This window comes from Anolis carolinensis, chromosome 3 (assembly GCF_035594765.1).
Source record: "Anolis carolinensis isolate JA03-04 chromosome 3, rAnoCar3.1.pri, whole genome shotgun sequence".
Taxonomy (NCBI): Eukaryota; Metazoa; Chordata; class Lepidosauria; order Squamata; family Dactyloidae; genus Anolis; species Anolis carolinensis.
In genome coordinates, this window is record NC_085843.1 from 159,720,001 (window position 1) to 159,747,224 (window position 27,224).

General features: G+C 38.8%; 2 protein-coding genes across 3 annotated transcripts in view; one reads left to right on the forward strand and one right to left on the reverse strand.

The window, feature by feature from the left end:
* Nucleotides 1–4,117, forward strand: part of shtn1 (shootin 1) — a 144,950-nt gene extending 140,833 nt beyond the window's left edge. For both annotated transcript variants that reach the window (XM_062975662.1, XM_008114814.3), the window contains one exon: nucleotides 51–4,117. In XM_062975662.1, coding sequence (XP_062831732.1) covers nucleotides 51–255 — 205 coding nt within the window. In that variant the 3' untranslated portion in view covers nucleotides 256–4,117. The remainder of the gene's footprint in view (nucleotides 1–50) is intronic.
* A 641-nt stretch (nucleotides 4,118–4,758) lies between these two features.
* The window catches only part of eno4 (enolase 4), a 37,776-nt gene continuing 15,310 nt past the window's right edge, over nucleotides 4,759–27,224 (reverse strand). Inside the window, exons 6-14 of the mRNA XM_016995091.2 lie at nucleotides 26,663–26,794; nucleotides 23,803–23,856; nucleotides 19,646–19,714; nucleotides 18,124–18,291; nucleotides 17,719–17,844; nucleotides 11,310–11,508; nucleotides 10,732–10,799; nucleotides 8,490–8,607; nucleotides 4,759–5,604 (exon numbers count right to left, since the gene is read on the reverse strand). Coding sequence (XP_016850580.2) covers nucleotides 5,492–5,604; nucleotides 8,490–8,607; nucleotides 10,732–10,799; nucleotides 11,310–11,508; nucleotides 17,719–17,844; nucleotides 18,124–18,291; nucleotides 19,646–19,714; nucleotides 23,803–23,856; nucleotides 26,663–26,794 — 1,047 coding nt within the window. The 3' untranslated portion in view covers nucleotides 4,759–5,491. The remainder of the gene's footprint in view (nucleotides 5,605–8,489; nucleotides 8,608–10,731; nucleotides 10,800–11,309; nucleotides 11,509–17,718; nucleotides 17,845–18,123; nucleotides 18,292–19,645; nucleotides 19,715–23,802; nucleotides 23,857–26,662; nucleotides 26,795–27,224) is intronic.

Genomic DNA, 27,224 nt, shown 5'->3' on the forward strand with positions numbered 1-27,224 from the left:
GAAGCATTTCAGGAGTTATGGTTTTAAAAAGAAATCATCATGCCTTTCAGGTCACCAAGAGATGTGGGACTTGAAAACAAGGTTGCTGGTATAGAAAAGCCAGAAGAATCCATGGTACTATTGAATGCTGAGAAAACCAAAGAGCAAATGCCTGAACACGTGGATCAAGGCCAGATGACTAAAGAAAAAGGTCAACACCTTCATAAAGATGGTAGCGTGGAACAAACAAAAGAAAAAGACACCTCTCACTGCTAATTGATGTATGAAAAGGCATTGACTTCTGGAAGTTCCTTTCAGTGATTGTCAATTGTTTCATTTCTGTTTACTGCAAAGGGCTATACTTCATACTTTCTGGTGTGTCTGGTTTACTGAATTAGCTTTAGTTTTGTACAATCCAAAGTCTCACTTTGGGCTACTTTCTCCTGTTTTTACCTCTGCTCTATTTCTGTCTCTCCAAAAGCTGTAAGATGTTTACTTCTTGAATTATGCAAAAAAATCAAATATTATTCTGCAATAATGACTTGTTTAAGGCGTGAGTCAAAGACTACTAATGCTGATTTGAAAGAATAGGTCAAACCTTAATGAGGTTGGAACATAAATGCACTTGTATGAGTGACTGATGGGGTAACCATAAATTCTTTAGCAAACAGGACAGTCTATTGAAGTCATGTTTGGGCTTTTCTTGGCCTGAAGTGGTCACACTTTTTTCAGGGTAACATGATGTAGATCCAAGAGGACTATTTTTCCCATATGTCCCTTATGACCTTTCCCTTCTCCTATCGTTGCCTGTGCTAGTGATGTTTGGTGGTCTAGTGCATTAATGGAATTCAGGTTTCTGCACTTTTGAACATTTGGTAGGCTTCACGCTCTCATTAAAATGACAATTTACTCCTGACATTGCATTTCAAACTGCACTGATAGTCAGATAATAGCATCCATGTTATCCAGGCAGTTTAAATTGCCATAAATGGACAAATGTTTCAAAAAAAATTATACAATTTTACCAGATTGTATTCAATCCTTAAAATGCATACATTGCATTATATAGTTGGAAAGAATCAAGGGCCACCTTGTCCAATCCCATTCTATGTGAAACAGAAAATAAACGGCCTCTGCCTCTTCTAGGAAGTGTCTACCACCTGACTTTTGACTTTATTTGTAAATAAATTAGTTTTAAATATTAGAACACTTTTAAAATTGTGTTGTTGAAGGCTTTCATGGCCAAAATCACTGGGTTGATGTGAGTTTTCCGAGCTGTATGGCCATGTTCCAGAAGCATTCTCTCCTGACTTTTAAAATTGATTAAATTTTGTTTAGTCAAGTAATTTAGCTGACTCAATTGACTCACAGTACATTCTATATGTATCTAGTTAGAAGCAAATCTGACTGAGTTCATAGGACTTTTTCCAGGTAAATTTGCATAGGACAGAACGCAGCAAAGTACCTGTGTTCTTAGATATGTTTTATGGCCCTCAACACATCCAGAGTCACATTTGTGGCCAAACAAAAGGGAGTGAATTGCTTCCCAAGAAGCAGTGGACCTTTTAAATAGCTTCTAAGGCCTCCTGCATTAATAAATACAAGAAATAAACATTTTTGAGACTCAAAAGTAGATATCTGACCACTTCAGTGGAGTTGTTCAGAGCCCAGGGCATAAAACATGCCTCTAGGCCTACTCAACTTACCCAATCTTCTCCTAATGAAAATGACAAATTAAGCTGTGCTCTTGCCCCTTCTTCAATTTCCATTCATTTCAAAGGGTTCTGTTTGGTGGATTATGTTTACATTGCTATAATTCAAAAGTGCAATATTTCATAGAAGGTCTAGTAGTAGCTGGTGGCTTTCATATCAGTCATGTGGTATAAACTCTGGGTTGTAGTCCAAACTTCGAAGGAGCTATCCAATATATTGAGAAAGTTTTGGGGATGAGTGAAAACCACAAGTAGATTAACTGCATTAATGCTACTGAAGCCATCAGTTCACACTGATAAGGGCTATTGTATCCTTCTTGTTCAGTTTCGCATCAATACATTAGGAAAGCAAAAATGCAGTACTGTAGCAAGCATTTTTTTTCATCAGTTTCTTTGCAAGTATTGTAGTCACAAAAGCTTGCTTAGCTGTTGAAAAGATCCTAAGCATAAATTGTTCCAGAGACAGGGAATATTAATCTAAAGCTTCCATAGCTGAAGTGAAATGGAAACAGATTTCCACTGGCTTTATTGGCGGTGCACTCTTTACTTTCAGGGTCAGAGAGTTAATTCCCAGATATATTGTTTGGAGGAGAAAGTAAATACAGTAAAGTCTCACTTATCCAACATAAACAGGCTGGCAGAACGTTGGATAAGCGAAAATGTTGGATAATAAGCACCAAAACATCATGTTTTACAACAAATCGACAGAAAAAGCAGTTCAATACATGGTAACGTTATGTAGTAATTACTGTATTTCCAAATTTAGCACCAAAACATCACAATGTATTGAAAACATTGACTACAAAAACACTGACTACTAAAAGGCAGACTGTGTTGGGTAATACAGAACGTTGGATAAGCGAAAGTTGGATAAGTGAGACTCTACTGTAAATGTATTTCCTTTAACACAATGAGACACTGTATAATCTTGCTACATTTTGTTACACACACACACATGTAGTTCAATCATAGCTAAAAAAAATTCAGATGATATTTCCCATGTTTCCTCAAGCTTGATATTTAGGACCAAACTGTACATCAGACCTATGCCAGCTGCATCACAGGCAGAAATCTGGATTTTATTTTTCTGTTTAATAAAACATGATTACCACTGTTTCCAAATGATAGCTTCTCCAGGAAAGGAGATGTTAATTCACTACGTGGATAGTATTTTTTTGGCAGGAATATTTCATGAAACAGCCATAGTGTTTTGTGAATGAATACAAAATAGTGAGCTGATACAAAGAGCTGCCTCTCTAGAGAGAAGATGATCTAGTAGCAACTTCATGTTAACCATTATATTTTCTTTACATGTTAACCATGCCCTCTTCCAGACTTGCCCTCTTCTATGAAAGGCCATTTCAGAGTAACAAAAATCTTCACGAAACAACGAAACAAATATGTATCATCATATAGAAACATGACAATTGAGGGGAGTTATAGCCCAGCAATGTTGACAGCCAGAAGTTTCCAAATTCTGTTGTAATATATTAAATATCCCAGAGCCACGATTTCTTGCAAATTATTGATCTTAGCAGAAACTTTTGTTGTTTGAAACTTCAGGGCTTTTGCTAGCAGACAACTCGGAGATGCTGTATGGCCAAAAAAACCCACAATAGATCATCAAATGAGAAACAAAAATATATAAAACATGGGGTTTTCACCTTGCAGTAAAGTAGTTCATATGGCATATTAATCTCCCCGATGACAAATATACGGTATAATTTAATACCTTGCCTGCAAATCCAGTTCTTTAATGTATCCAGGATCAAAATATTTTTACAATAACAAGGTGTGTCAGATACATTTTGAAAGCCTTGAACAATTTGCAATATAGTGTTTGTTTAAACTTGGGTGATCATGTTCTTCAATGCACTGTAAAGTTTTTTTTTATAATAGGAGATGGTGATCAGAATTAAAGGATGAATGTGTTTAGTTTGCTAGATTGGCTTAGTATATAGATGTGCTTATCTCCATTTTAAAAAAGCAAATCATTAAGGCTGCAATCCTATGCATACATAGCCGAGAGTAACACTACTGAATTCAGTGGCAGTGACTTTGGAAGAGATAAGCACCGTATTGCAGTTAGAGCAGTAGTTGTGTGCAAAATACTTTCTCCGCGTGTTTAGAAAATGTTGTGGTTGATCATTCCATACATATAGGGAAGCATGTCCTTTTGTTACTCTTTTCAATCAGCCTTTCAGTGGGGCTTTTCCCCTACTAATTGATTTTGCACTTAGATCAGTTTGATTACACTGAATTTAATATGAAAATTTCTATGAGTATTTTTTCTTGAATTGTTGCAACTGGAAAAGATACAAAATTTCAAAAGTGTATTTATTTCTAGTTAAATTATTTGTTATACTCTGATATAAATTATTTCTTTTTAATGCTGCTTATTAAAAAGGTTTCTGATTATTTCCCAAGCATTGTTTTGGTATTATTTCCTGACTAAAACCAGAGTAATACAGCTCAATTTCCACACTGGAATAAACAAACATTGTGATTGACCATATATTGAAAAATATACCCCATCTACTCTGCCATATAATCCAGTTTGAAATTGCATTATATGATCAGTATATACTTATATAATTCATTGAACTGAATTACATGAGTCTATAGGTGAAGGTAAAAGTTTTCCCCTGACATTAAGTCTTGTTGTGTCCGACTCTGTGGGTTGGTGCTCATCTTCATTTCTAACTCGAAGAACCGGCGTTGTCCATAGACACCTCCAAGGTCATGTGGCTGGCATCACTGCATGGAATGTCACTATATATATGAGTCTACAAACCAGATTATTGCTCACATAATGCAGTTTCAAACTGGATTATATAGCAGTCTAAATGAAGCAGAGCTGGTGGAGAAACCTAGACCAAAATTCTTGACTCGTTCCTAATTAAATTTACATATCTCTTGTAGAGACGTGCTGTATCTGTGAAAAGAGTAAATCTATATGTGCATGCTTTCTGTACGAAGGCAGAGATTCTCTACGGAAATAAATTGGAAGTTTTGAGGTTATTTCTCACATCACCTGAGTTCAATACATTTATAAAGAGGCACTATCTACCAAATGTTCATTTAGCTTTATTTCACAAAGAGATAATTTTCTAAACACATAAAAAAACAAAGAGAAGACAGGTATTTTAACATTTTCATCTAAAATCATTCTGTCTGCAACCAAATTTATTACTAATATTTTAAAATGAAAATATTATTAGCAGTATGAATTTACTCTGAATATAAAACTCAAAATTAAGGCACTATTTTCAGTGTTGACTAATATTTTAACTACCTGCATTCTTAAATCGACTGTTAAAATATGCATGACTCATGGATTTTGTAGCTGCTTCCTCAAGGTTTCCTTCACCAAATCCTGGCCAGAGTATCCTCAGGAAGATATTGGCCAAGATTCAAGATTAATCTGTATTCCTGCCAAGATTTTTATCACTTGCACAAAGCAGCTGTTAGGGTGTTTGTTGGCAAGGAGAAGAAAAGTGATCAGGCATAACAGAAATGAAATTGCTTTCCCGGATAGAGAACAACCTCATTGTTTTCCATTTGTAGCTGATGATTACTGCCTGGTTGCTTCCTTCCCCGTAAATAGAGCAGGGCTCCAAGGACCTGAAAACTGTCTTGGGGTCAAGGAGTTAGGGAATGCCTCTTCACCAAAAAGCCAAAAACAGACAAATACAGCTGTTTCCTCATCTTAGTAAACCAAGGAAGGTATAGTGTGTTTTAAAGCAAATTATTCTAAGCTGCTTCTGGCCCAAAAAACATGAAAATCGAAACATCATTTCCTACAAAGCAGCAGGAACTGTTCCTGTATCAAAGTCAGTACAATCAAATTCATCTTCTTCCTCTTCTTCCTCCTCCTCCTCAACATCAAATAAATCACGTTCATCTTTTTCACCTGTAATGAGAACAAAGATATCTCCTATGTGATTTTTTTAAGTGTGCATGAAACAGGCAAGAATAATATTTTTCAGTTTTAAAAATATTTTGTCCATCTAAGAAAAAACAATCAGAAAAGTGTGTTTCAAAATAAAGACCCCAAGTTAACATATATATAAAATATCAGTTCTATTATTGTATTAAATATGAATCCTATACAAAGAGAAAGGTGGGATATTAAATTGTTTAGTTAAAAAGTAATAGGATGCCAAATTTCATTTGCAACATAGGATCCCTATTACAGCACACTTATTGAATCAATTAGGTTTATGTCAGTGTTGACTCATCATTCAAGAATTGATTCAATAGGTTTACTCTAGTTGAGACATGTTTTAGACCACAATATCCAAACTATGACAGATTTCAAGATTCTGTATCATTCTCCCCAAGTTTATATATCTCTTTACCCCAAAGGAAGTTACAGTAACACAAAGGACACAATTCAAGATAGCATAATGCCTTCTCATATCTAGCTGACTTCAGTGTTAAGAGATACATGTACTAACATCTTCTATTTAAACTCCTGGAACATAAAGCATCCTTTACTTTATTTTACTTCTATTTATGTGCATAAATTGGTAAGAAAATCCTTTGAATGGCAAAACCAGGACTTCCTGGCTGACAGATCAAAGACTTATGTCATTTCAGTATGTGATATATCCGTAGACTATAACGTGATACACAAATAGTCTCATCAGACGTGCAAAATTGCCCATCCTACAACATTTCAACTTCACTTGAGGCATGGAGCCCACCGGCTTCCATCACACGACATTGATTTTCTTCCGGCAGGGCTCTGTACCTCAAGTGAAGTGTCAAAGGAGGCAGCGGCAGCGAAATTAATGAGGGGAAGCTGAGCGATGATGCTTCCCTCCATGGGATGAGTTTAGGGGGAAGGCCGGCGAGGCAGAGCATGGGGCGACAGATTCACCACACCACACGCTGAGCTTCACTGGATTTGCCACAATGCAAGGATAATCCCAGTCTTAATGTGATGAGGTCCTTAGTATATACAGGAGAGCAGTAGTGTTTTGTACACATAGTAGAGTGGAAGTAGGCTAAGGAAAATGCACTGGGTTCCCATTCACACAATCTGTCCTTACAGAAGACTTCTAAAAGGAAGTAACAGAATCCTGTCTTCACGCTTTGTTGTTCACAAATATCACATAGGTAAATCAAGACGCTGTCACACCTGCATAAGAAATAACTGTGTCCAACAAATTGCTAAGTGCCTTGAAATAAACTGTGACCTGTGGCAACCATATCCTGGGGTGTTCTTTGTAGGATTGATCCAGAAGAGGTTTACCATTGCCTCTTTCAAGGATGAGAGAGTATGATTGAAGCTGAGTTGGAATTCAAACCCCAGCCTCCTGGACGCCTATTCCAGCATTCTAAATAGTACACCATATTACATGTGTTCTGGGGATTTAATGCAATATTTTTAATGCTACAAAATATTTTTAATGCTACAAAATAATGCCTCCAGTGGCTCAGTGTGTTAAAGCACTGAGCTGCGGAATGTGCAGACCAAAAGGTCCCAGGTTCAAATTCCGGGAGCGGAATGAGCGCCCACTGTTAGCTCCAGCTTCTGCTAACCTAGCAGTTTGAAATGTGAAATGCAAATGTGAGTAGATCAATAGGTACCGTTCCAGCAGGAAGTAATGCGTTGCGTGCAGCCATGCCAGCCACATGACCTTGGAGTTGTCTAAGGACAATGCCGGTTCTTTGGCTTAGAAATGGAGATGAGCACCAACCCCCAGAGTCGGACACGTCTGGACTTAACGTCAGGGGAAACCTTTACCTTTACCTTACAAAATATTATTGTATACACTTACATATAAGTCTGCCTTATATATTTATATGTCCTGGGCAGGTTTGGGAGAGAGAATTACTAAAACTTTGTAGACTTATACATGAGTAAATACAATAATTCAAATGAAATTACATGGGATCATTGCAAGAGCCCCTCAAGAAATTGAAACTTTATCATTTTTATGTATGCCACTACAACAAAACAAATCTCAATATACAAAGATGCCCTATATCCAGTCAAACTATATGCCCAGGAAGACCATAAGCGTGTTACTTAGCTGTGGCTTTCCAGAGTCTCAGGTAATCTCTTTCCAAATAACTTTAAGATACCTAGGCTTTTCAGCATGAAAACCCTAACTTATTGCTACTACACTCCACTAATGTAAAAACCACTATGCGAGCGGTTGCACTTTCTAGGAGATCATATAAAGGTAGTATCACAGTCGTATAAATAGTGCTTTGCTTATTGTGTTGTGTACGAGATTTGTGCTTTCTAGGAAGTCCTGTAAAAACTGTCCCCACTGCCCAAATGCCGTCTATCACCAACTATTATCTCTCCCCAAGATTCCTATTAGAGATACATTCAATATTAAATATGCAGCTGGATATAACATTTTCTCAGTGTTACATTTCTGCATCTTTACATGGAAGACAATAGAACAATAAACAACAATTCTTTACATCATCTACAACATGCCAGACTCCAGCTCAAATTCTGTGAATAAATGTCTTTCTTTTTTTTTAAAAAAAGTCTTCTATTGGCCTTGAAGATTCTGACCAATTAATTCTGCTGAAGAAAAGGTTGTTGAAGCCTATTCCAAAAGAATGTCTTATTTTAACATTCAGGTAAATAGATAACTCATTATAAGGACAATATACTTTGTGGCAAATGTCACCCTGTTTTCTGCAAGTGTTTATTTATAGTCTTTTGATTCGCCTTCCCTCCCGCAGAGTGATTTCAATCGCCCTTTTCCAATCTTTGTATTCTTATTCATTAAACACTGAAAACAAAGTAAGAAAAGAGGTTTTTACAGAGTCTTCCATTCTTGCTCAGTTCTTCCTCTATAGCAAGGAGACGGTTGTATTTGGTCACTCTCTCTCCACGTGAAAGACCTCCCAATTTGATGAACTTGGTTCCTAGTCCAACGGCCTTAGACAAAAAGAATAAACAAACTAAAACTAAAGACCAGTTTTTAAACATTCACAGCTAAATGAATAAATAGGCTGATTTCTCCTGACTAAATTTTGGCACAAAATAAAAATGGGTGCAAATTACTCCTCAAGAAACACAATCTTCATTTCTGAATGAAATACTATAATTGAAATATGTGCACTTATTATACTGGAAGTACATGTTCTGAGCATTTATTTCCAAGGACATAAAAATCCATAAGGGCATGGATAATTTTTTTAAAAAAGGGTTAGGTTGTGGGAATTAATTTAATTCATCATGTTGTTATAATAAATTTTCTGATGACTAAAACTCAGCTTCCTGCTGATAATGTATCTACTTCTCACACCAACAAGTTATTGGCACAGCTGCTATAAGGAGGCAGGATAAGAAAAAAGAAGTAATTCCTGAAAGCAGTAATAAATAATAATAATAATAATAATAATAATAATAATAATAATAATAATAATAATAATAATAATAATGTTGTGACAGTCACATTGACGAAAAACAACAGGAAAAACTCAGCCGCTATCACGACCTCAAGATTGAACTTCAAAGACTCTGGCAGAAACCAGTACAGGTGGTCCCGGTGGTAATCGGCACACTGGGTGCCGTGCCAAAAGATCTCAGCCGGCATTTGGAAACAATAGGCATTGACAAAATTATGATCTGCCAACTGCAAAAGGCCACCCTACTGGGATCTGTGCGCATCATCTGAAAATACATCACACAGTCCTAGACACTTGGGAAGTGTTCGACTTGTGATTTTGTGGTACGAAATCCAGCATATCTATCTTGTTTGCTATGTCATACAATAAAATAATAATAACAACAACAATAACAACAACAACAACAACAAGTTTGGATTATTGATGTCACCATACCAGGTGACAGTCGGATTGATGAAAAACAACAGGAAAAACTCAGTCGCTATCAGGACCTCAAGATCGAACTGCAAATTCTCTGGCAGAAACCAGTACAGGTGGTTCCGGTGGTAATCGGCACACTGGGTGCCGTGCCAAAAGATCTCTGCCGGCATTTGGAAACAATAGACATTAACAAAATTACGATTTGCCAACTGCAAAAGGCCACCCTACTGGGATCTGCGTGCATCATCTGAAAATACATCACACAGTCCTAAACACTTGGGAAGTGTTCGACTTGTGATTCTGTGATACGAAATCCAGCATATCTATCTTGTTTGCTGTGTCAGACTATGTCATTGTGTCAATAATAATAATAATAATAATAATAATAACAATACTTTATTTTTCTATCCCACCTCCATCTCCCCGCAGGGACTTGGGGCGGCTAACACGGGGCCAAGCCCAAAGAACAAATAATAAACAAAATGAAATACATGTAAAAACAACATCTTCAAACAGATAAAACACATTAAGACCATAATGATGCAATATAATACAATAAAAACACTAAGATGATAACATGCAAGGACCATCATTCAGTAAGAAAGTGAATAAAATGGGAGGGCGGTCTAGACAAAAGTACAAAAATATGTATTGTAATGCCATTTGGGAGCATAAATGGACAAAGTGCTAAAACATTATCCAAGAGAATTGGAGTGAGGTAGAAATTCCAGTTACTTCCAACAAGGAGCAGAATAAAGTGCAAAATATAGTGAGATAAGCCGTGTAGAGTTAAGGTTGGAGAGAGACAGTCAAGCCGACGGCAGGGGGCAGAGTGGGGTGATGGGGTGCTACTGGATAAGACTCACATCAATTTTCAATAAATTGCCATTTTTAGTGGCATCCCCTATATAATTTAACACAAAAAGTCTAGCACAAGTCCATTAAATCCTGTAATACAAGAAATACTGTTCCTGCTCTATGTTTTGAATAATTTACTTAACTTTTCCTCAAAATGTCATCAAGAGACAATCCATATTTTCAGTGTGCTTCACTTGTTCACTGCCAAACCTCTTCCCCCCTTGAAGTTCAAAGATTAACTCCCTTTAAAAGCCAACTTTCTCTAGAAAGCCAATTTTCTAAAAGGTTATATGCGACACAACAACATTTGTACTATGAACCAGTTCATAACAAAAAGCAGCATTGGAGTAATTGAAGAGCATTCAGTATTTACCAGGTCCACCAGGCTGTCATCAATAGACTCTCCATCTGGACTTCCTAATGTACAAGTCTGCTTCCGATCTATATAAGACAAAAAGGGATTTAATCACATTCATACAAATCTGTATTCTGCCCTCTGTCCTCCATAAAAAGTCGCATGTTGCATGTGACCATTGCAAGTTAGTTCTGTCCTACTAAAATTTTTTGTGTTTGCTTGAATTCTCTGTCAACAATCTAGTGCAGAGCTAAGAACTTAATATATAAATGTGGAGCTTGTTTCCAAAAGGTACCAAATCTGAACAAATTTTACTGGAATTAAAAAAAAAAACCCATGCTAAGACTACACATTATTTTGCTTTAAAATACAATTTTCCCATCCATGTACCAAAGAGATTTGATATATCCAGCCCTCCAAGTTCTATATAGTCCTTTAAGCTTAAAAATACAGTCTACGAATTAATAGGCATATTTCAAATGTGAATCCTATTGTCAGTGCAATTTAATCTAATAAAATCTCTCTGGACTGGCAGTGAAATATAAAATATTACACACTTTTCACAGATATTTAAATTTAATTACTTTTCCTCTCACCATCTAAACGTTGCTTCACTTGTACAAGGTCAGAAATTTTAGTTTCATTGGTATATTTTAAGATGAAACCCCTGCATTTTGGGGTGCTTGTGTCATCATCGTCCTCGAGAAGTTTAGACACATTCCTGCAGGAATCCTCTGCGATAAGATGGCATTTGGCACCCAGGGTATTGCGTAAGACAATCCACTGTTGCTTGTCCTTTACGGGGTGAAAAAGAAGTGATTAACAAATGCAGATGTTAATTACAGAAAGCAGAAGTGGTCATGAGTTACAAAAGAGAGCAAGATATCTTCAGAATGAATTGAATGCGTTCTATACTATTTTGGGGCCGGGCTGTGGCGCAGGCTGGTGAGCAGCCTGCTGAAATAAATCACTCTGACCATGAGGTCATGAGTTCGAGGTCAGCCCATGGCGGGGTGAGCACCCGTCAATTAAATAAAAAATAGCCCCTGCTCATTGCTGACCTAGCAACCCGAAAGATAGTTGCATCTATCAAGTAGGAAATAAGGTACAATTTATAAAGTGGGGAGGCAAATTTAAGTAATTTACAACGTTGGAATGAGGAAGTGCCGTCACAGTGGATGATGAAGCAGCTGCTCCCCCCTGTGGCCAAAATCGAACATCTCCTCAGGAGAAGGTTAAATTGTCTCTGCGTCTGTCTCTGTCTCGGTTCTATGTGTATATGGGCACTGAATGTTTGCCCTATATGTATATAATGTGATCCGCCCTGAGTCCCCTTCAGGGCGAGAAGGGCAGAATATAAATACTGCAAATAAATAAATAAATAAATAAATAAATATACTATTTTCTTGTTATCATCATCATCATCACTACGACTATGACTACTACTGCTACTCCTATTTATTCATTGATATCCCATCTCGCTCTCAATACTGAGACTATCCGCTTCTCATTGTAGTGGAAAAATAGAAATAACTTCAGAAATGGGGGGAATAAGGCATCATCGCTGTGGTCTCAAAGGGCGGGGCTTCTATCATGGTCCTAAATGGAAGCAGAGGAGCTGGCCCCACACATCACTTCGATTACCCCGCAAGTCCCCATTCCTTTTCCTGCATGCTAGGCGTTGCCTGCTCTGCCCAAGCAAAGGAAAGGAGACACCAAAGGGAACAGAAACATGAAGCAAACAAGAAGAGGAGGAGAAACAATCTATTCACGTGCCCACAACATCTCATACCCTGCTGATCCGGTTCCTCCTACTCTTCCTGTACACTGCATATTTCTGCTCTCCTTGGCACCTCCCTCCCTTTGCTCAGGCAAACCAGACATTTGCAACACACAAGAAGAGGAGCCGGGCTGTGGCGCAGGCTGTTGAGCAACCAGCTGCAACAAATCACTCTGACCAAGAGGTCATGAGTTTGAGGCCAGCTCAGAGACCCGTGTTTGTCTTGTCTTTGTTCTATGTTAAGGCATTGAATGTTTGCCTTATATGTGTAATGTGATCCGCCCTGAGTCCCCTTCAGGGTGAGAAGGGCGAAATATAAATACTGTAAATAAATAAATAAATAAATAAATAAATAAATAAATAAATAAATAAATAAATAAGCTGGGCAAGTGATGTGCTGCCAAGGGCAAGCTCCACCTCTTCCTGTAAGGCACAAGACAAGAGTCTGTTTTGCTCACTTGAAAGAAAGAAGTTGGCTGGTGAAACCTCGACAGCCTCCCCTCCACTCCGCTCACCTCCTGGGGGCCAGACAGCCATGTAAATGTCCACATAGCAGCCCCAACTTTGGGAGGTGGACAGGGCAAGGCCACATATAACCAAAACTGTGAATGTAAAACCTATAAAGTGAAGGGAAGATTGTATTTTGAATGGTTTAACTGAAGATATAGACTAGATGACAATATCCTTGTCAGTTGACTTGTGGAATTTGAAGAGGCACGAACCGAAGGCAAAAGGGAGAAACATGTCAAGAGGAAGGCATGTCAAGACAACCCTGACCAAGACCACCTTCCAGCTGGAAAACCGATGTCCTCACTGTGGAAGAACATGCAGGTCAAAAATAGGTCCCTACAGTCACCTATGGACCCACTGCCAAGACCCTACACTTGGAAGGCAATCATACTTGGATCACCAATGAGATGATGAGATGAGACTTCTGTCTTCTTTGTTTAGTTTTTTTGGCTATTTACCAGTGGTTTGTATAAAGGTGTACAATTGTAATTACCGTCATTGTCTTCCAGTCTTGTATTCGTGTTACATGTATATACAGATAACCTATAGTGTTAATGTTTGGAATGTGTGTTTGGTTTTGAAGGACTTACAGAACTGTTATGATGGAGAATTTATTGTGTTTGCTAACATTGTCTGTTCCTTTTTGAAAGATGTCCTTTGCCATTGTTTTATTCTAGTGTCTTATTGTGTTGGTTTGAAAGTGAATTATTTTTATATGTACTACAAAAGGTTCTAATTTAATTGTTATCTGTAGTTAACCTATACAGTCATGTATTTTAAGAAGAATTTATTCTGTCTGAAGGCTCATTAACTGTAAGTTCAACAGGTTGTAGCCTTGACTCAAGCTACCAAAATTAATTACAAATGAGATACAGATGTTGGAGTAAAAGTCTTTCTATATAAACAGAACCTCTGTATGTTAGCATTAGGCTGTGGGGAGTCAAGGAGAAGAGGCATTTTTACTGTATATAAATCCTCTATACTCTAGTGTTGGTAAGTACTGGATTAAAGCTAGTCCTTGTAAATATGTGTTCTTTGAATTTTATTATGACTATGTAGGGTGTCCCCCCTCCCTCAACACTTCAGACTTTAGTCTAGAGGAAATATTGGACAAAACAGGATTTACATTGTCCAGTTGAAAGGAGTCTCGATTGAGAACTTGGACCATTTTTTTTCTTCAACAAATGATTTACATCCTATGGACTTTCTCTCATACTGCTATTCATAGTAAGGAATGTATACTATTAATTTAAATAACTGATTATTTTAGTGGCCTATTACATTAGTTATATACCTTTACATATATAAAAGGTAAAGGAAAAGGTAAAGGTTTCCCCTGACGTTAAGTCCAGTCGTGACCGACTCTGTGGGTTGGTGCTCATCTCCATTTGTAAGCCGAAGAGCCAGCATTGTCCATAGACACCTCCAAGGTCATGTGGCCGGGATGACTGCATGGAGCGCCGTTACCTTCCCGCCGAAGCGGTACCTATTGATCTACTCACATTTGCATGTTTTCGAACTGCTAGGTTGGCAGGAGCTGGGGCTAACAGCGGGCGCTCATTCCGCTCCTGGGATTTGAACCTGGGACCTTTTGTTCCGCAAGTTCAGCAGCTCAGCGCTTTAACACACTGTGCCACCAGAGACTTACAAATTCCATCTTAAATTACAATTTTATGTAAAGTGTTCAAATTGATGTCCCTATGCATCAATGCACTGCTCACATTGTTGAAGGAGAGCTATAAACATAACTTAATGTTTCTAAGTTTGCAATACTTCTCTGCTATTGTAATATTCAATCCTATTAAGGGTGTATACATTTTTGTGTGAAAAAAAAGTAGAAAACAAACATTATTCCAAAATTATAAGATGTTGATGTTAGATATACCGTATATATTACAGGCTATAGATGCACACATACATACTTTACATTCATATTTCAACACTTTCTATTTACCGTTTGTTATTTCAGAGAGTTATCAGAGAGTTTCAGAGGTCTTATCCATTTGTTTTGTCTTTTATAGGACATCACCAGCACTCTGTACTGTCCCTGTAAATGGACTGGCAGCCAGTAGAGCTGTATGCTGCCGTAGTCAGACCCTGTTAACAATCTGGCTGCAGTTTTTTGGGCCAACTGAAGTTTCTGAGCACTTTTCAAAGACAGGCCCATGCAGTATGCATTGCGGGAATCCAAATGGAATTTAACCATGGCAAGTATTACCATGGCTAGATCTGATTTCACCAGGAATATGCACGAATGGCCAGGGCCGGCCCCACTATTGAGGCACCTGATGCCGCCGCCTCGGGCGCAGGCCCGGGGGGGCGCCGTCAGGCTGGGCGGGAGGCGGGGCACCGCCCTGACGGTGCCCCGCCTCCCGCCCAGTGCGCCCTGGCCCGTCTGGTCTTTTCTAGTAGGCCAGACTTCAGCGGAGGTCCCTGCAGGCCGCAATCGCGGCCTGCAGGGACCTCCGCTGCAGTCTGGCCTGCTAGAAAAGGCCAGACGGGCGAGCGGGAGTAGAGTGGGAGGCGGAGCCAGCTCTGACGCCGCCCCCCCCGCCCAGCGTGCCTTGGCCCTGCCTCCCACGCAGTGTGGGAGGCGGGGCCAGGGCACGCTGGGCGGGGCCAGGGCGCGGGAGGCGGGGCCGGTGGCGGGGGCGCTTTTCAGCACCCCCGCTTCACACCAAAAAATATCTCCGGCCGGCCCTGCGAATGACACATTAGCTTTAACTGTGCAAATGCACTGCTATTTTCCATATGTGCAAATACACTCCTATTCCACATTTATAATATTACAATTCTGGGGGAGTGTAACCCCATCAGGAAGAATGTGACAACACAGGTTAAATCCCTATTACCAGATCTGTTTTTTTTATTGAAAAGTAGCATGGCTTAGGCCTTGTCTGGATTTAATTTCAAATTGTTTGACTTCATGAAGGCCATTACAGCTTCCAGACACCGGTTTCGCAAAGGAACTGCTTCATCGAAATTAGGTGGAAAGGAGTTTAACAAAGTTGGGTCACAACTGCAAACCGGTTACACTTGATCCCAAAACTCCAGACAATTGCTCCCAGAAGTTTCACACAGATGTTAAATGTCACAGTAAGTAAAGGTTTCCCCTGACGTTAAGTCCAGTCATGTCTGACTCTGGGGGTTGGTGCTCATCTTCATTTCTAAGTCGAAGAGCCGGCATTGTCCATAGACACCTCCAAGGTCATGTGGCCGGCATGACTGCATGGAGCGCCGTTACCTTCCCGCCAGAGAGGTACCTATTGATCTACTCACATTGGCATGTTTTCAAACTGCTAGGTTGGCAGGAGCTGGGGCTAACAGCGGGCGCTCATTCCGCTCCCGGGATTTGAACCTGGGACCTTTTGGTCCGCAAGTTCAGCAGCTCAGTGCTTTAACACACTTCGCCACTGGGGCTCCCCAATGTCACAGTAGACAAAACCAAACACTGAGTGGCTCTACAAGCCAATGGTCAAGGATTTGCTCAGGAATCCCCAGTACCACCCTCTGAAGAGGGTCCATACAGGAAAGAAGAGAGCCACTGTAGAATAATGCCTGAAAGCCCCATCCAAGAGGCAATTTAAAAATATATATATACCATGATTGATGGTATTGTAAGCTGCTGAAAGGTCTGGCATAACCAATTGTGACACACAGTTCCTGGCACAGGTCATCCAACAAGGCAAGCATTCTTCCTTTCTGTCATGCAAAAACCTATTCCTATTCTTGCCATGTTATTTCTAACTCTCGTAAAAAAATTGATGTTGTTGTTTATTTGTTCAGTCGCTTCCGACATTTTGTGACCTCATGGACCAGCCCATGCCAGAACTCTCTGTTAGCCATGGCCACCCCCAACTCCTTCAAGGTCAAGCCAGTCACTTCAGGGATAACATCCATCCATTTTGCCCTTGGTTGGCCCTTAACATTTGCCTCTAATATCCTTCCCTCCAGTGAGCAGTCGGGCTTTATTTCCTTGAGTATGGACAGGTTTGATCTTCTTGCAGTCCAAGGCACTCTCAGAATTTTCCTCCAACACCACAGTTCAAAAGGGTCTATCTTCCTTTACTCAGCCTTCCTTATAGTCCAGCTCTCATGTCCAAAGATTACTACAGGGAATACTATTGCTTTAACTATGTGGATCTTCGTTGGCAGTGTGATGTCTCTACTCTTAAAGAAATAATGCATCTACTTCACTACCTGAGGTACATCTGTGTATTTATCACATTTAGTTGGTTCACAGCTACATTGTTGGGTGATTTTTTTAGTGTTTTCGTTGATATAGAGTGAAATGTTCAATCTATTGTTTGCTGTTGGATTGTGTGTTTCATTCTGGCAAGCATTCCAGCAGCCACGAGGTTAATTCTGGCCAGCCCTGATTGATTGCTGGAATGGCAAATGGCAAGGACTTCCGTTTGAACTACAGGAAGATGAATCACAGACTGTGGAATGCAAAGGAGATGCTTCGTGCACAGTGAACAGACTTTGGAAAGAGACTGACATTCTCCATGTTTGTCTGTGTGGATGCAACATGTGTCCGAATTGTTTTGGATAGTAAGCAATGTAAATATTGTAAATAAAGCCTGGACAATTTTCACTATAACTCATTATTTAAAATGTACTACTTTCAAAGTTTCATGTTTGGCTCATTTGAAAGTGATTTTTAAAAACATATATTTATTTTGTTGAAAAAAAAAATAGAAAACAGTTCTTACCTCTTTCCTCAGTGGATCTATAAAGGTTTTGATAGAAGGGAATTTCTTAGTCAGTTCCAGGTATACATCAACCATTTCCTCAGCAGACTTGTGTATTCCAAATAGTATTTCATATTTTCCCTTACTCTAAAATTTAAAATACGAATAAGTTACATCAAAGATGAAGTTACCAAATAATCTCTTTAATAAGGGCAGGATTCAAGCATCATAATAAGGCACTTTGAGAGACCATAACGGTAATCCATAGCCTTGTTTGGGAATAAATGATCCCTCCTCCAGCTCTTATGCTTCTTTCCCCTTACAATAACATCCCCTCAACATGTCATACAGCCGTGAGTGTTAGATGACCAACCACGGATAAAGATAAGGAATTTTCAAAATTAGGATAATTAAAATGAAGCTTACATAGTCCATTAGCTCTTGTGCAGCACAGTTTAGTCCCAAATACACATCAGTCCCTAATTCCAAGGAAAGATTTGCACAAGCAGTTTGGATCAAGGTCAGGGGATGTTCTAGGCTTTCACTCCCAATTACAAGACAGCCTAAGTGAGACATTTTTCTAAGAACAGGAGGCTGCAACAAAATAACAATGTTGATATTAATTTATATATAACCACATACAAGTAAGCGTTTCAATGAATTTGGCTTAACAATACATCTTTTCCATGTGTCTCACACTGTCATCGCTATTTCAAAGATTGTGCAGCTACTATATAGCTTTCGGTTGATTGCTCTTCCACTGTATATACTTTTTGTGGGGCAGTTTATGGTAAGACAATTTCCCCTTATCTTTGAACTGTATATAGTCACAGAACACCCTTTGAGCAAATCGCTTCTGATTATGAAACATTGGGCAGGCAGCTGAAGGAGTATGAGGTGGTGTTCTTATCGGTGAATACGGGGAAAACAAGAGACTAAAAGTCAATAGCTAGCTATGTAAATGGCATAGACATCCTTTCTGAAAAATCTTTGGGAGAGGATGAGATGCCAAAGCACTTGAGAAAGGCAACCATTGTTTCTTCCTTCAAAAGAGGCAAAAATGAAGTTCTGGGAAGCTATCAGACTAATCAGACTAACCTCGATTTCAGGAAAATTAGAATAGATTATACAGGAGTATGTCTAAAAGTACCTTGATAACAATGAAGTGATACAGAGGAGCACACCTGAATTTGTCAAGAACAAATTCTGCTGAACTAATCTGATATTGTTTTTCAATTGAGTAACTAATTTAATAGATAGTGGGAATGCTGATTATGTCATTTATCTGGATTTCAGCAAAACATTTAATAAAGTCTTTCATTAGTAAAACTGATTGGAATAGATGGAAACACTATCAGAGGAATCCATACTTGGTTGGAAAACCATGTTCAAGGAGTCATGATCGATGGTTGTGCTTTAAACTGAAAGAAGGAGCTAAGTTGGAGGGTTTTTCCTACGGTCATTATTTTCAAAATATTTATCAATGAGTTAGATGATGGAGTGGAGGGCATCAATATTAAGAAACCTGAAAAAGGTGGCTAATACATTTTTGAATGTATGTTGTATGGCAAATGGCTGCCTATATATATGTGAGCCACTCCGAGTCTCCTTTTGGGTGAGAAGGGCAGGATATAAATATGGCAAATAAATAAACAATACATTGAAAGATAGAAAAAGAATTCAAAATTCAAAAGGAATTAGATAAAATAGCAAATTTGGAAGAAAGTTAATAAAATAAAGTTCAATAGAGACAATGAAAAATTCCACACTAGGCCACACATTAAAATACACAGATATATATGGTTCAGCAGTACTAGAAAAAGACTTTGGGATTATTGTTGATCTACTGTTTGACAACCTCCACTTCACAAGATAATTTTATCAACATTTCTTGATGGTTTGCAACAGCCCACTTTCAAAACCAAGATGGCATTATTTTTCTTCTTACCGGTGCTTTTTTTGCATCACGTGAAGTAGACTTTTTACCCTCTCCCATGGAGCTAGGTAGCTGCACTGGCTTTAAAAAATCATTTGAAAAGACATAAATACTTAGACAAGTGTCAACAAAATATCTTAACAATATTGAGGACATTATGCAAAGTAACTTTAAGGAATACCCAGGGAAAATGAATGTAAACAGCACTCAGAGAACCCATTTTTGCAACAATAATGCATTGGGGTTTTTGCCAACTAACAAGAGATACTCAACACTATGAATAATGGCACTGAGTTTGAATGAACCGTTTCTAGGAAATAAAATGAAGCATATCATTCAAATATAAGAAATGCAAATAACTTCTATAACAGAGCACCACACCATTAAAGCTACTGAAGTGGTTTTACTTCTGACGTGTCAATAGAATTTAACATATTTTGAATTGTTGGACAACTTCAGAGGTGATAGCATTCTTAAATAAAATAAACAAATTAGAATCTCTGTTGAATGCAAGTGGAGCAAGATTCAAGTCAAGCAGAGAAAGATTACGTAAATTTACCCCAGTGGTACTAAACTAACAGCTAGACACTTATTTGTTACATTAGGGTAGGAGAGAAAAACAGAGAACCAGTGCAGTATGGTAATTTGTGTGCTGAACTAGAACTCCAGCAAATGAGGGTTCAAATCCTTGCTTTTATTCATGAATTTTAAACTCGCTTTTTGCGCTTAGATTTTTGTTCTGTGTATTTTAATATGTGTTTTATGTAAACATATTTTGATATAAACTGTTTAAGATGATTATGCATTTTGAGTTATGTTGTAACCACGTTGAACCATGAAGAGAGGCAGGTAAGAAATACATTGTTGTGTTGTTGTTGTTATGGACTATGGAAACTGACTAGGGGACTATGGGCAAGTCATTCTCTCCGCCTCAGAGAAAGACAAGGGAAAGCCTCCTCTGAAAAAAATCTTGCCATAATAGATCAGAAACTTGAAGACACATATTAACAACAAAGCAAACATGTGTCTACTGTTAGTTTAATAAATTTGATTCAATTTGAATCAGTATTTTACCTGTTGCATTACAAAAGGACTTCCAATTTGTTTATTTAATGTAAGGACGTTAATACCATCCCATTTGAAGATATCCAACCATTCAAACAACACACCTCTTGTCTTGGTTTCTTCATCATAATTCGTGACCTCAACCATTCTTTCTTCATTTCACTTTAGCAATTAAAATAAAACAAGCTATTTTGAGGTTATTTGCCTCATGTGTTTTCTGACTTGTTTAAAAAGGGCACTTACTACAAATGACAGTGTAGTGCTCTAAATACAACACAACATTGCGGTACTACCATAAAAAGTCAAACTCTTGCATTGTTAAATGTGAATATAATCCAACCATCTATTCCCCTGACTCAAGTGACCTCCCAGTAATATATTTCCTGTGTTTTAGTGTGTTAGCATGTGTTAAAGATTGGATGATATTTTGCCCTGTTTCACTTTCTTCTTTTCCTTATCCTTGTGAAAAGGGATACCCCTCTCAAGGTAGGTTTGGATCAGGCCCCAAAACAATTCTGCTTTAACAGTCAGCTTTGTTTGCAGAATAGAAAGGAATTCAAATCAGCTAGTCCAGTTATTATTAATGGGTTGAACTACACAGGTTAAACTAAACAGGAGGGATCTGCAATAAAAAGTTACAGTTTGAAGTAACTCTGTTCAGTCACCCATGCCTTTGCATTACATCAAATCCCTAGTTTTGTGCGGTGGCGCAGTGGGTTAAACCCTTCTGCCAGTAGGACTGATGACTTGAAGGTTGGCCTGCTGACCTGAAGGTTGCCAGTTCGAATCCAACCCGGGGAGAGCGCGGATGAGCTCCCTCTATCAGCTCCAGCTTGGGACATGAGAGAAGCCTCCCACAGGATGGTAAAACATCAGATTTTACCAGCAGCATTCTGCACCTTCTGGACACACTCAGGGCCGTGTGTTGTCGAAGGCTTTCATGGCCGGGATCACAGGGTTGTTGTATGTCTTTCGGGCTGTGTGGCCATGTTCCAGAAGCATTCTCTCCTGACGTTTCGCCCACATCTATGGCAGGCATCCTCAGAGGTTGTGAGGTATGGAGAAAACTAAGCAAAGAGGTTAATATATATCTGTGGAAAGTCTAGGGTGAGAGAGGTCAGTGTGAATGTGTAGTTAATCACTTAAATTAGCATTGAAAAGCTTATCTGCTGTCTTCTTCCTGCCTCTGGGGCATCCTTTGTTTAGAGTCGTTAACTGCCCTTGGTTGATTCATGTCTGGAAACCCTCTGTTTTCAGAGTATTGCTTTTTATTTACTGTTCTGATTTTTGAGTTTTGTAATACTGGTAGCCAGATTTTGTTCATTTTCATGGTTTCTTCCTTTCTGTTGAAGTTGTCCACATGCTTGTGGATTTCAATGGCTTCTCTGTGTAGTCTGACATGATAGTTGTTAGAATGGTCCAGCATTTTTGTGTTCTCAAATAGTATTCTGTGTCCAGGCTGGTTCATCAAATGCTCTGCTATGGCTGATTTCTCTGGTTGAATTAGTCTGCAGTGCCTTTCATGTTCTTTGACTCTTGTTTGGGCGCTGCGTTTGGTGGTCCCTATGTAGACTTGTCCACAGCTGCATGGTATCCGGTAGACTCCTGCAGAAGAGAGAGGATCCCTCTTGTCCTTCGCTGACCGTAGCATTTGTTGGATTTTCTTCGTGGGTTTGTAGATAGTTTGTAGGTTGTGCTTCTTCATCAGCTTCCCTATGCGGTCAGTAGTTCCCTTGATGTATGGTAAGTACACCTTTCCTCTGGGTGGATCTTTGTCTTGACTCTCATGGCTTGTTCTTGGCCTTGCAGCTCTTCTGATGTCTGTGGTGGAGTATCCATTGGCCTGTAGAGCCCAGTTTAGGTGGTTGAGTTCACCTTGGAGGAGGTGAGGTTCGCAGATTCTTTGTGCACGGTCTGTCAGGGCTTTGATTGTGCTCCTTTTTTGACTTGGGTGATGGTTGGTTCAGATACGTAGATGACACCTTCACGATTTGGAGCCATGGAGAGGAAGAACTCAGCAAGTTCCTGGACCATCTTAACAGCATCCACCCAAACATCCAATTCACCATGGAAAAAGAAAAGGAAGGAAAACTGCCATTTCTAGATGTTCTGGTCATCCGCAAACCCAATCAACAATTGGGCCACACAGTTTACAGAAAACCTACACACACAGATAGATACCTTCATAAAAACTCCAACCATCACCCAAGTCAAAAAAGGAGCACAATCAAAGCCCTGACAGACCGTGCACAAAGAATCTGCGAACCTCACCTCCTCCAAGGTGAACTCAACCACCTAAACTAATGCTAATTTAAGTGATTAACTACACATTCACACTGACCTCTCTCACCCTAGACTTTCCACAGATATATATTAACCTCTTTGCTTAGTTTTCTCCATACCTCACAACCTCTGAGGATGCCTGCCATAGATGTGGGCGAAACGTCAGGAGAGAATGCTTCTGGAACATGGCCACACAGCCCGAAAGACATACAACAACACTCAGGGCCCTTCCACCCAGCCATTTAACCCAAAATATCAAGGCAGAAAATTCCACAATATCTGCTTTGAACTGGGTATCTGAGTTCACACTGCCATATATCCCAGTTCAAAGCAGATAATGTGGGATTTTATTCAGCTGTGGGGAAGAGGCCCTAAACTAGTCTCAGTTTCTCATCTGCTTATGGAAAAGGCCTCAGTCTTCCAAGGGATTGAGGATACATCTACACTGTAGAATTGATGCAGTTTGATACCACTGTAACTGCCATGGCTCAATGCTATGGAATCATGAGAGTTGTAGTTTTACAAGATCTTTAGCCTTCCCTGCCAAAAGTGCTGGTGCCTCACCAAACTACACATCTTTGGATTTCATAGCACTGAGTTGTGGCAGTAAAAATACGGTGTCTAACTGCATTAATTTTACAATGCAGATTCACCCTGGGGGTTTTTTCCAGGTAGAAGCATCCTTCCTGAAATATTTTTCTGCAGACTTCAGTTCCCCCTAAACCTGTTGATACAAATTTATTTCCTAACTACATAAGCAATGGCATTTGCTCCTGAATATTAAAAATTGCTTAATTTATCAACATTATCACTTTACTTACAGGTTCTGTCAGCTTCATCAGTTGTTTCTGAATATTCAGACATCTTTTTATAGCCTGGAAAATTAGATAAAAGTATTCAAAACCATTCATTTTTTTCTGTTAAAAGGAATGTAATGTTTTTTTTTTTTAAAAAACTTGTATATTTAAAATAATGTCACTACTATATTGTAAATATTTACTCTAAATACCCTGGTAGATCCACTGTTACTAGTATCCAGACTGAATGTGGACTACATGCAACATAACACCAGCTGTAACATCGTAATATTTGAAGTATTAATTTCTGCAAGTAGCTGTGTTCAGATGTTAATAGGTAGTAGGTAAGGGTGAATAAACAGGAATCTGAGGCCTCTTCTACACTGCCATTTAAGCCAGATTATCAAAGCAGAGAATCAACATTATCTGCTTTGAACTGGATTATATGAGTCTACACTACCATATAATCCTGTTCAAAGCAGATAATCTGGATTTTGTTTGGCAGTGTAAAAAGGGCCAATAATAGCTCATAGGCAATCAATTGTGGAAAGAATGATGGTCTTCCAGAGATAGTCTTGGTGGTGGATCTGTACATGGCTATGAAGACCTATTCTGGAGCTACATGGTCTTTCGCAGTGAGGACTTAGATTTCCATCCGGAAGATAGTCACAATAAAGGTTTGTTTCATGTGCCATCTTCTTGGCACGTTTCTTCCTTTCGCCCTCTATCCAGTCCTCTTCAAAATCCATAGCACTGTTAGTATCAGCTGACCTCCAGTTACAATGTTCAAGTGCCAAAGGCATCCTAGTTCTTGATATTTATGCCACATTCTAAAATATTAGTTTTAAGACCATTTTTAAATCCTTTTTTTTTGCTGTCCACCAACATTTTGTTTTCTGTTCTTAAATTGAGAATAAAATAATTGCTTTGGGCGATGGTGATCAGACATTCAGACAACATGCTAGGACAGTATACTAGTGCAGTGTAGTTGTTAGAGTGTTAGAGTAAGCTTTCAGGAGATGAGAATTCAAGCCATGGAAAATCTTTGGGTGACCATGAACAAGTCACAGTCTCGAAATTTCAGAAAAAGTAAATGGCAACCTCTCTTCAATCAAACAAATCTTCCCAAGAAAACCCTGTTATACATGCCTTACAGCAGGGGTTCCCTAACTAAGACCCATGGGCCGTATGCGGCCTTCCAAGGTCATTTAGACTTAGGGTTGCCGCAAGTTTGACACTACTTAAAGGCACATAACAACAATCCTAATTAATGTAACTATCTCATCAACCAAAAGCATGCCCACACTTCCCATTGAAATATTGGCAAGTTTATGCCCCTGGTGGCACAGTGTGTTAAAGCGCTGAGCTGCTGAACTTGTGGACCAAAAGTTCCCAGGTTCAAATCCCGGGAGCGGAATGAGCGCCTGCTGTTAGCCCCAGCTCCTGCCAACCTAGCAGTTTGAAAACATGCAAATGTGAGTAGATCAATAGGTACTGCTCCAGCGGGAAGGTAATGGCACTCTATGCAGTCATGTTGGCCACATGGCCTTGGAAGTATCTATGGACAAAGCCTGCTCTTCGGCTTAGAAATGGAGATGAGCACCAATCCCCAGAGTTGGGCATGACTACATTTAATGTTGGGGAAAAACCTTTACCTTTATACTAGGCTACTGCTGTTGAAACTCTGAGTTAATTCCATCAATTCACATTTTGTGACAGCATAGGTTGGCTGCGCTGTAATGTTAACCCTTTATTATTTTTCTAATGTCATATGTTTAGTAACTAGGGGTCTATATCAATTCCCACTTTGCTAAAAAGTAGAGAACCACATCCAGTTGAATCTTATTGTCCCATGGCTTTACTTCTTTCAGATAACTGAGCAAAATCACACCATACATCTTTGAAGGGAAACCACTGTTGAGGTTGTCTGGAATGGCAGCAGATGAATATACGCATATTAATCTATGAAAACCAGTTTCATATGCCCATTTAAAATCAGTGTATTTGTAGATATTTTCTTATTCTGTCTGTACTGAATAACATATTTACTTCTGAAGATGATTTTCCATTTTATGAAAATAAAATTCTCACTACACAAACCCTTCTAAATGTTTCTATTGTTATTATTCTGTTTTTTCTTTACTCAGAAAAGGCATAATCTACTCGGAACTTCCCGGATTCAAACACCAAAAAAATCAAGGGGATGTGCATTAAAGCATTTCTTGCATACACGGATGTATGTGATAGTTTCTCTACTACCTTTGTGATCATATCGGTTATGTTTAAAGCGGCCATTCACACTTCTTCCATTTAATAGCCAACATGTATAAGCAGACAGATCTGGATATACAATTATGCCCTAAATAAACAATATTTACTTCTTAAAGGATGATCATAATATTGGGAAAGTGCTTTTCAATACTGTGTATACCCTGTTTCCCCAAAAATAAGACATCCTCTGAAAATAAGACCTATTAGAGGTTTTGCTGAATTGCTAAATATAAGGCCTCCCCTAAAAGTAAGACCTAGCAAAGTTTTTGTTTGAAAGCATGCCCGCCAAACAGAACACCAGAGCATACAGGATTGGTATATGTACGTACTATAGAGTGTTGTATATGGAAACAATGGTAGCAATAAGAAATTATTGATAGAATTCACAGTTTGTCTGGTTATGCTGATTTGTGATAACAACTGCTGTACAGTATATAATAAATATTCATTTTTTTGTTCATCAATAAATGTGAATTCTTCTTCATGGAAAAATAAGACATCCCCTGAAAATAAGAACTAGCGCATCTTTAGGAGCAAAAATTAATATAAGACACTGTCTTATTTTTGGGAAAACACAGTATTAAAGTCAAAGTGAGGAAAAAGGATGAATTACTTGTTTGACTGTTAGCCAAGCTGGAGGTATAAGCATCACTTCCTCCATCAAATTCAGTTTTCCAGGTGATGACTTGCCACAGCTCAACACTGTTATCATCGGTAATGGCACAGCCAGTTCTTTAGGTGCTTCCTAAAATGGATAAAGAACATATTTACGGTTCACTGCAAACTGAAGCTTTATTATATGCACCTAATATTATTGGTCCTTTGTGTATTACTTTGAACTGAGTTGTGCAGCATCACAATCAGAAAGGAGATGTATAATATGCAAATGAAATTGTTCACATTTGCAACTGTGATTAGCAAATAAACCAAATTGTCATTGCCCCACGTAATTTGCTAATAATCAGCACATGCCTATTAAATGATGTATGCATAGGAAAACATAGCTACCTGTAGGATGACAGAAAGAAATTAAAGATTAGTCATATGTCTTTGAAAGCACTCCTCTAAACGTTAGGAGTGGACAAGACAAATCTGTACATCCGCACAGAAGGTTTGAGTTACCTCCTATGTTCTAATATAAGAATATCAGCTAGAATCTAAGGCAGTGGTTCTCA